This window comes from Eutrigla gurnardus, assembly GCF_963514095.1.
Source record: "Eutrigla gurnardus genome assembly, chromosome: 20".
Lineage (NCBI taxonomy): Eukaryota > Metazoa > Chordata > Actinopteri > Perciformes > Triglidae > Eutrigla > Eutrigla gurnardus.
This window is the reverse complement of record NC_139931.1, coordinates 9,351,427-9,361,848: the sequence shown is the minus strand read 5'-3', so window position 1 is coordinate 9,361,848 and position 10,422 is coordinate 9,351,427. Positions and strand designations below refer to the sequence as shown.

General features: G+C 44.3%; 1 protein-coding gene across 1 annotated transcript; it reads left to right on the top strand.

Moving 5' to 3' along the window:
* Nucleotides 1-5,672: 5,672 nt before the first annotated feature.
* Nucleotides 5,673-10,307, top strand: LOC311031761 (somatostatin receptor type 2-like). Its single transcript, XM_084038224.1, has 2 exons — nt 5,673-5,923; nt 7,179-10,307. Exon 2 carries the CDS (start codon nt 7,210-7,212, stop codon nt 8,320-8,322), a length of 1,113 nt encoding a protein of 370 aa, XP_083894350.1. The 5' UTR covers nt 5,673-5,923; nt 7,179-7,209; the 3' UTR covers nt 8,323-10,307.
* Nucleotides 10,308-10,422: the final 115 nt, after the last annotated feature.

Sequence of the window (10,422 nt, the reverse complement as noted above, 5' to 3'; positions counted from 1 at the left end):
AAGGTTAAAATTAACTTTCATAGGCTGAAAACACGCTGGAAAGTGTTTAAAGTTCTAATACAAGGCTGGAAATGACCCGTTAATCACAAGGTAGCCAAACCCTAAAGCACACCCTGCTTGATAGTGTATTTGACTCTAAATGGGACCAGAATTTACGAAATGAAAACTACGTTTCCAACCAGAGGGGTCGCCCCCTGCTGGTCAAGAGAAGGAATGCAGTGGATTGGGGTGTGAAATTAACCTTTACAGAGAAACATAAAATAATAATAGTTCTCTCCACAGGTTCCAAGCAGTGCTTGGAGGGAACATCTGGGCTGACGTGCAGTATTCTCTACGGTGGCTAACCCTGAAGACATGCTGCGATACAGACTTTTTCAACCCACATGCGTCTTAAAGGTTGCGAGCTGGCTGCCAAGCGGAGACACGGTGCTCATCTTGAAGTCTGAAAATAGTACTGAGCATTCAGAGGCTTCATTTACATTTTAATTAGGATGTTCCAGTGGAAATGTATGCATAACCAAAAAGGACAAAATTAAATTAAAATAGCGAGAAAATGAAAACGGAATGAAAAGGGAAAAAGACAAAAAGTGCCGCCCAAAATAGAAATCCAATTCCCCAAAAGCACCAACCGGTCAACAAGCAAGTCATTTCAAGTCTTGTGTGTCTTACTCATAAAGTACATGTTTTTTCTGTTTGATGTTGAATGAATGTAATGAAAGAGTATACTGCCAGCAATTGTTACACAAAAGGGGAATTAAAGAAAGTCTTTAGAAGTCTTGTGGCAACGATCTGCAACAATCAATCACAATTAAGAGACTTGAAAGGAGACAGGGATTTTTTTTTTGTGGACACCTAAAAAAAAAGTGAGCAGCGACTGCTCTGCGTGCCAGATAACAGGTTACGACAAGCCTCTGAGACTAAGCTACAGACCAGCTGTCAGCTATTATACACAAGCAGACCTGCTGCAAAACCCAGCGCTCCTCACTATTACGAATTAAATCCCGCTCAAGTCCAAAGCATGTGTTCATGACATCGGAGCGGCAGCTACGACTGAAAAGTAGGGCGAGGTGTCTTTTGAAAATGTTCTCGATACCACCTCAAACACACCCCAACAAATTCTGTTCTCAAATTTAATACCTTAAAGTTTCTTTATCGGTTGATTTTCCAAATATTTATCCTCAGTCCCATTCGCACTCCACATGACCTGCTCTTCAGGTTGGCATGAGCACTGATTTAAAGAGAAAATATGGCACTTTTGAAGCTGGTTGCTAACTGCCTACTGACAAGCAATCCTGCATGAATTATGAATACATCATCCGGGCAACGTTTAACGATACCCAGCCCTGCTAAAAGCCTGTGTTGATGTATGGAAAACCCAGCTGCAATGCAATGACTGTAGTTACAAAGCCATATCTGGGAAAAAAAAATAATAACACAGCAGCGTTTGAAGCAATCCATCACACTGCAGGCAACGTTGACTTAATGAGCCGTTTGATGGTTTCCACAACACGGATGACACCGTGGTATACAGTTGTACTTCCTTCAACATCGTCGACTTCATCTCTACTTTACCAACAAATTCAATCACATACTCACTCATAATCCGTTCCCATTTTAAAAGGAAGCAGCAGAATAACACAGATTAACGTGTCATTTATTTGGATTTTACACGCGGATTTGTCAAATGTCATCCGTTGTTGGAAATGTGGAATTGGTTAGTATTTATGTTCCCTATTAAGACCCCCTGAGTTGATCTAAACGGGATCATCATTCAGACTCCTCCACTCTTCAGATGCTCCGACTCACACTAGCAAAGACTCGGTAGATGAACAGCACAGTATCACACAGTATGTAAGCACATTATTTTAGCAAATCACATCTTAGTAGAAGGTCAATTTAACAGCTTTTTCCCAGAGCTTTCAGCTGCATAAAGAAGTGTACTCGGTTGTCATGGAGATGACCTCAGTTGTTATGACGTGACCCAAGTATGGAAACATGACTTAACAATGATAAGTGGTTGTGTATGAATGGAACGAATGCTGACGAAGTTCACTCAACCAAATATTATTAAACATGGAAAGTAGAATATTCGCAGACATTTTTAGTTGTACAGAATATCCATTATGAGCCAGCAAAGACCAGGACGTTCCGAGAGCGTAGACCTTCACCAGTCCACTCCAAAAAGGTAATAGGTTCATCCTTGGCCTATGTTACACCCTTCAACGAAAATGTGAATTGCCCTTAAAATTAAAAACAAAGTGATTAATGTCAGAGTCTGAGACTGACAGCGTTTTCGGGAGCAGATTGCCATTTCATTGAGAGTAAGACTCGGAGGCACCTGTCTGCCACTCTTATGTAGGATCTGGAAACACATCAACACGGCGAACAGATCGACACCACAACAGTGTCTCCTAGGAGCGGCAGCGAGCTTTATCACGGCGACCAGACTCGGATATGTAAACAAACAGCCGCGTGTAAAGAGTCCACATGGAACAGACTGTACACGCCGGCTGAGGCTTATGGATGAGAGAATGCTTCTTTTGATAAGAGTCACAATATTTACTCTTTTTTAATACTGTGGACACAGAAGGGACTTACTTCTGACCGGCTGATTAATTCCAAATGTATTATCATATTTCCATTTAACAACTCATAATAGTTCTACTTTACACTTTGCTGTTTATTGGCTAGTCTAGTTCTGCGATAAACCCTGTTGTTATGATAAGGAAGTTGAATCAACAGGACCCTGGATTTATTGCATGACTATTGCAGCTGAGTGAACATTTAACTGCAGGTCAACACAGCAAGAACATTCATTCTTTAAAACTTCAATCATATGAGCATATTATCTGTCAAAAGAGAGTGATTTTCTCTGGTTTCAGCTTATTAAAAGTGAGGATTTTGTTCTGTTGGAGACATCAACCTCGGCTGTTTTTCCACTATTATCAAGCCGATTAATAAAAGCCATAACCAGCAGATTAGAGCGATAATGAAAACAATCCTCAGGTGCAGCCTAGCAGAGCGAAACATTACACAACGGGACGTCTCATCGTCTATCACCATCACTTACACCATATTTGGTTGTGAACTCTATTCGGGCCTACAGGCGGTCGCACAGGTCACCACCATTTTATATTTCCTTGCCAATTACACTGACTAGATCTTATAGAAGAAGAAAAACAAAAAAGAGAACTGAATTGAATGCTTTAGCTTTCTAACTGAGCGGTCAGATGTCACTAACACCCGATGAGAACCGACCAGAGGGGAAGACAATGACGCCGCAGCTGATTATCATTTTGATGAACGTTTAGCCCCCAAATGGGTTCGTGTCATTACAATAAATTGGACTGAGAAAACACACAAAGCGACTTGCTCGACGGTATCATTATTACATGAAGTGCACGGAAGGAGCTAACAGGCTCTTGAGGAAGACATACAGCAAAGGAACAGACATTAGGGAACGCAGCCGGCCGTGACGGCACAAAGCAAACACCAACGACTCCAAGTCTCATTCCTCTGTTAAAGAATCTGAAGACCTACAGAATACCTTTAAGAGCATCTGCTTAATGGGTTTCTCTCACAGAGGCGTCGTCATTAAAGAGCCCAACGCATCGGCGGTATCTGCTGAATAGTTTGCAGCGTGCCCAAGGCTTCTAATTGTTTGTCAATTTGCCCCCGGCTGGATGTCTAAATCGATGCTTTCAATTCAGGGCGTGAGGCAGGGATGGTGATTGGTCTGGCCTCGATAATTAGGAGGCAAATGTAGACCCCGAGCCCCCCCTCCCCTCCTGCATTACATCAACGCCGTCGGTGGAAGGAACGCAGAATAACTCCATCAGTCAGTGGCCACGTGTATCGGCATCGCAGTCTGGGTAAGCAAACTGATAAACAACGCACCCCAAGGGTCATTAATAGCCATTTCCACCTTTGTTGAAGTCGATGTGAAATATGTGAATATTTCACATCACATGAAATATGTGAATATTTCACATCGCTTTAGATTTTCCAATAACATATTTAACACAGAGTCGAGTTATTGGGTCATCGATTGTTGCCGGTGGGAAGATAAGTTCTAATAAATCACTGCTTTGCCTACGTAATCGGTTTAATTTCCCCTGTGACCTTTTCGCCTGCACTGCTCGTGGTCCAGCAAAGAGAGAGAGAGAGAGAGAGAGAGAGAGAGAGAGAGAGAGAGAGAGAGAGAGAGAGAGAGAGAGAGAGAGTCTCCAAAGAACAGTTAAGAAGCTCTCAATCTCCAGCTCTCATTTAATTACTTTTGGGAGGAAGGAATAACATGGAATCAGTTTCGGGGTTCAAGTTAATTTTAAAAAGACAAAGAAGAGTAAGAAGCATCTATCGATAACAGAGTGCTCAAGTGCCTTCAGTGCTCTGATCTGCCATTGACTTTTAAACTAAATAGCCGTTGAGTTTGCGATGGCGGCTAGATGAGACTTCCAGCTTGAATTATTTGACATTTAGTCGTCTGATGACATGGAAAGGCCGCTGCAGATGTTGCTGATCGATGAAACCTCAGGGCAGAAATGCTCACATGAACAGTTCATTTGAACTGTGTTAAGCTCAACGTGTGAGTCGATCCTCACTGCCAAACTGAATCACAACGGTAACCAAGCAAACCAATAGCAAGCACATGTACGTGACATTCATATCCTGACAGAAGCCAAACAGTCCAGAAGTTGAAACCATCATTTTAGGACACATTAGGGGGGTAACTGCCATTAAGTCCATATAATATTGTAGATTTCCCCAAAGAACCAGCTAATGTAGTGGCAGCAGCAGGCCTCTATAGGCAGACCTTAAATGACCTCCAGCAGCAATAGATGGAAACATGTTTGCAAACATTTTCCAGCAGTGGAAATATTTGATTGACAGTTGCCACAAGAGGAGCACTGGAGTTGCCAGATAAACAGCATGCTTCATAGCAACTTCTCCTCACTGTCAAAACCACTGAGGCCAGCTCTGACGTCAGCAACACCAACAACACCAGCTTGGAGGAGGGTGAAAATGCACCGTACCTGAGATTAAAAACGTGCATCGATGAGACGATCGTTAAAAAAAACCCACCTGACCCAGGTGAGGTAGGGTGGCGTGGCTTTCGCGGCGCGTAATTTGAGTGGGGCTTTACGTATTTGCGCTGAGTGCTGCCCCTGGTGGCTGGAGGCTGAATTAAATATGGTTTTGAAGGGTGGACTTGCACTACAGCAGGTGTGAGTCAATATCGTATTTTCATCTGTAACTTTGATAAAGGAACCCGGCAGTGCGCGTTAAAAAAAATGCTGTTGGTACTGTGACTAATAGGTCATCATCTTGAAGTTTGATGGATTTAGAAAGTCCACGTGGTCGAAGGGAAAGGACTCACGTGATAAGTCTGTTCAAATTAATATAATATGTAACTAGCGTGTATTCTGGATTATTGTTATTATAAATCATATAAAATATGTTCATCTCGCGATGCGCGCCTCTCGCCTCGTGCATCGAAGGATCCGATGCCATTAAACGCCGTCTCTCTTCCACTTAGCCCCACCTGCACGCGGGGCTGGAGACGTGCGCGACTCGGATCAGAGGTGTTTGAGCGCGCGTCCTTTAACCCGCGCTCTGCTCTCCAGCTGGAGGCAGTCAGCGCGTGCATCACAGCGCGAGCGCATCGGAGCTTTTGGGCAGAGCACCTTTTTTTGTTTTCTATTTACTTGTCCGAGCCCTTTTCCCCCTTTCTCCTCCTGTGATGCAGCCACCGTTAAGGGATTATTATCTACCCGAAGAAATCACATTGCAGAGAGGTTTCCTTCTTTGATGCCGGTGAGACAAACTTATAGAGGAATATTTGGAGATGAAGAAGATGAATCTGCTGTAATACTTTCATCCGCACGGAAGTGGCGCATTTTGTTGATGGTGAGACTGAATCCAGGTAAAACCATGATTTTGTTGTGGTGAATTGTCTAGATTAATGTGATTAATGCGTCTGAATGAAATTGTGCAAATTGTTCGAAATGTAAACCCTCGCTCCGATATGTGACGTCGTATTGTTTCCCAGAGTGCAATTTCACTGTTTAGTGGGAACATGATGCTGTTATAACACGTGTATTAACAAATGTGATCTAAATGCCACTAAAACCCTCTCCATTCACTGGATTTGCATAATCATGAGCATGTATATCCCATTAATATTCCTCTTCTCAACCACTTAAAGCAAAAGTTAGAGCAGAATCCGTGGCTTGAACCAGTGAATAAGAAAAGCAGATCAAAAAACTAGGAATTTAAAGTAGACACTTTCATTTAAATAGTATTCCTCTGATGGCAAACCTCATTTTTCTCTTCTTTCTAACTCAGCTGGCTCTGGGCTGTTTTTTACAGCACCTGTTGCACAGTATGAAACAAATCTGTATATGAAATATTCAACCAAAATAGTACTCCATAATAATGATGAAATACAACACAAAATAAAGATGTTTCTCCCACTGAATCTCCAAATATACACGATACAATATAACAGTCATCAAAAACAAGCGTCCACCCTTCTGCTGCCACGGCAAAATGATAAACTGGCATCATAAAACCTCTCATGTTATTGGCACCAAACTAAGTTGTCAGAACCGTGTTTGCCTCCCGAGCGTTGGCAGTGACAGGCTCTTCAATCTGACTATTGGCACTGCCTTGACGCCCCTCATTCAATTACTTAGCCGGGGATTAATTTACATCATTGCCCAACCCCTAATAAATTTTTAAGAACGTGTCAGCGAAGGGTAACCCATCGCAGCTGGTCGTCCGGCAACATAGGAAGGGCAATCGTTCTCCCCGGGGGAGTGCTTATGATGGGGAGTGATTTCCCTGGGTAGCAGTACCAAATAAACACACACAAGGAAATGTCTGGCCTCAGGTAGACAGTGCCACCCAACATCCTGGTGGGGGCGCTCTTCTTCACACTACCAATCAGGTCTGAGGATCAGATGCAAAATCGATTCTATTCCCACATGGCTTTAAGAGTGATTAGAAAAAGGGCTTCAGGGTTCAACAGACTAGCATCCGTCAGCAGAGAGGTCACGCTAAATATTTGATGAAGATGATGACTATGGATCTTTTTGTCTCGTGGAAAGCATACAATCAATATGAAATGTCAGCTAATAAAAAGGGTGATTTGAAAATATTAGTCTTTTCGTGTGCAGGTGAGATGCCTGCGTGAGACAGCGAGGCATCATGGACCCCTGGATCTTCCCATCGTCCCCTCCCAACCTGTCGGACCACCTCATGTACGACAGCTTTGAGCCGGGCAACGAGTCCGACCTCCGCGGGAACTACACGGACCACAGCTTCAACAAGACCAGCACGGTGGTCATCACCTGCATGTACTTCCTGGTCTGCGGCGTGGGCCTGTGCGGCAACGCCCTCGTCATCTACGTGATCCTGCGCTACGCCAAGATGAAGACGGTGACCAACATCTACATCCTCAACCTGGCGGTGGCCGACGTGCTGTTCATGCTGGGCCTGCCGTTCATCGCCATCCAGCTGGCGCTCGTCCACTGGCCGTTCGGCCCCGTGCTCTGCCGCGTGGTGATGACCGTCGACTCCCTCAACCAGTTCACGTCCATCTTCTGCCTCATGGTCATGAGCATCGACCGCTACCTGGCGGTGGTGCATCCCATCAAGTCCACCAAGTGGCGCAAGCCGCGCATGGCCAAGACCATCAACCTGGCGGTGTGGGGGGTGTCGCTGATGGTCAACCTGCCCATCGTCATCTACAGCGGCATCATCACCAAGCACGACGGCTGCTTCTGCACCATCGTGTGGCCCGAGCCTCAGGAGGCCTACTACACGGCGTTCATGTTCTACACCTTCGTCCTGGGCTTCTTCCTGCCCCTCATGGTCATCTGCCTCTGCTACCTGTTCATCATCGTCAAGGTGAAGTCCTCGGGGATCCGCGTGGGCTCCTCCAAGAGGAAGCGCTCGGAGCGCAAGGTGACCCGCATGGTGTCCATCGTGGTGGCGGTGTTCGTCTTCTGCTGGCTGCCCTTCTACGTCTTCAACGTCACCTCGGTGACGGGCACCATCAGCACCACGCCGGTCCTGCGGAGCACCTTCGCCTTCGTGGTGGTGCTGGGCTACGCCAACAGCTGCGCCAACCCCATCCTCTACGCCTTCCTGTCGGAGAACTTCAAGAAGAGTTTCCAGAACGTGCTGTGTCTGAAGAAGGTGGGCGGGCTGGACGAGGCGGATCGCAGCGACAGCCGGCAGGACAAGTCCCGCATGATAAACGACCCCACGGAGACCCAGAGCACTCTGCTGAATGGGGATCTGCAGACCAGCATCTGAGAGGGAGGCGACGGGGGCCTCGCTTACACATGTACATAATCTGAAACAAACAAGAGTCGGCTCTTATCTGCATCTCTACGGTCACGTCGGAGAGGAGGAGGACGTTATCAAACAGAGGGTTCACAGAGGAGCATGCCCTCTTGTTCAAGTGGACAAAGCAACAGGAGAAAGTCAAACGGCTCCGCTCCCCTATCTGCCTTCGACACATTGTTGGGTTTCCCTGGCTGGAAACAAATCCATTATAACACAATCAGAAGTATATTGCTCTATGCTGTAAATGAAATGGCTGTTTGTTCTCTGCGTATTGACTGGGAGGTCAGGCAGAACGGACGCTAACGCCCACTCGCAAACGGTCCCCAGGGTGACATGAGGTTTTTTTTTTTTCCCCTGGAGACCCGGGATTATGGACATAGTTTCACAGCAGAGGGCCTGTGCCAAGTTTCCACAGTCCTGTATTGTGTCAAAAAAACAAATGACGTGTCAGCATTTGCTGGAAAACAACACACCCCTTTTTAACTGTAAATAACTGTACAGAAAATATGCAGAGAGACTATGAAAAGTGCAAGGATTTTAGTTATGAAACCAGATGGTGATCAGACCATTGATTCTGCTGTTTTTGGAGTACAAAAGTCCAGTACGTGTTGTTTCAGACCAGATGGTGATCAGACCATTGATTCTCGTGTTTTGCAGTACAAAAGTCCAGTATGTGTGGCCGGTTTTACTTGTGAAGAAGTGTATCAAATATTAATGTGAATAGCAGTGTTCAGTCGGCGGGCAAATATGTCGCTGCTTCAATATATCTACATGCATAATTTACATTAAGTTAAGGGTACTGGCTCCATATAAACCGAGCCAGCCTCAAACCAAAGTGCTGCTAACGTGTATAGAGATTCTACCCCGGTGTCGTATCGTGTCATATAAATCAATGCCACCGAATGCCTGTTTCTACTGGAGTGAATTACTGCTGGGAGGCTGTTCTATTCATGACTTATTTACTGTTATTTATGTGTATAGTGGAATAATGTTGCTGTCGATGTTTGCAGCTGTTACAATAACTGCTTTTGTCAACAACAACAACAACAAAAAAGGTCCAGACTGCACAATTCTAAATTATTCAGTATGGATGCTGAATAGCAGCCCAGCTTTGTGCTTGTGTGTCATCTGAGTATAATGAAACCTCCGCCCAAACGTGAAGGATTATCCCCCAGAAGCGGACGGGTCACCTCCTGGAAGTAGTGGAGTAGTGAATTTAAACTGGATTTAAGCGTGCTCCATACAAAACACATGTTCAGGTTATTGTTTTTTCACTGTGTATGGTAGAAAACACTGTATGTATGTTTTTTTTGTTATTTAATCACTTTGCAGAATGACTCTGAACATCCTGTTTCTGTCTCTGTGTGTCTGAGTGAATTTGTGGAGGGCTAGAACACTTATCCTCAAGAGGCTCTGGTGTTCCTTTATCATCATCATCATCATCATTGTGCAGCTCCAGCAGTCCACACTGAAACATGTGAGGCAAAAAAATATATATACACCCAGCCATGACTAAACACATTCCATATCCAATCTCTCTCTCTGCAGTATTGTGGAATGTGTTACCTGCTCTGTAACATCTCATTGCTAAACACATGACACCTCTAATGTCCTATATTTCCATAGCAACAGTGTCCAAGAGTGTTGGACCCGTGGTTACGCTTATTATCATAGTGATGATAGCGAGAGAGGACACGACATGGATTATGAATGTAGACGTTGTTCGGATGATGGAAGAATTTGGTATTTGTTCCATTGGGTCTAATTTAGAATGGTTTTCATAATGAGTCTCATTTGAATTCCTCAAATGTCTCGCAAGCTTGAATGTTGAATGGATTAAACATGGATTGTGTACAGTTGTGTTGGTTGAAACGAAATAAAAGTTAGCAAATAAGTATTGTTTTGTTGGTGCAACATTGTGGAATGGTAAAAGATGTCGAATATTTAAATAAAAATACTTAAATCAGGCATTTCGATTATTATGACCTATATTAATGGAAGGTTCTCTCATTGGAAAATATATACATTTTGTTTCTTTCTTGACTTTTTCATGTTTTTTTATGCCTA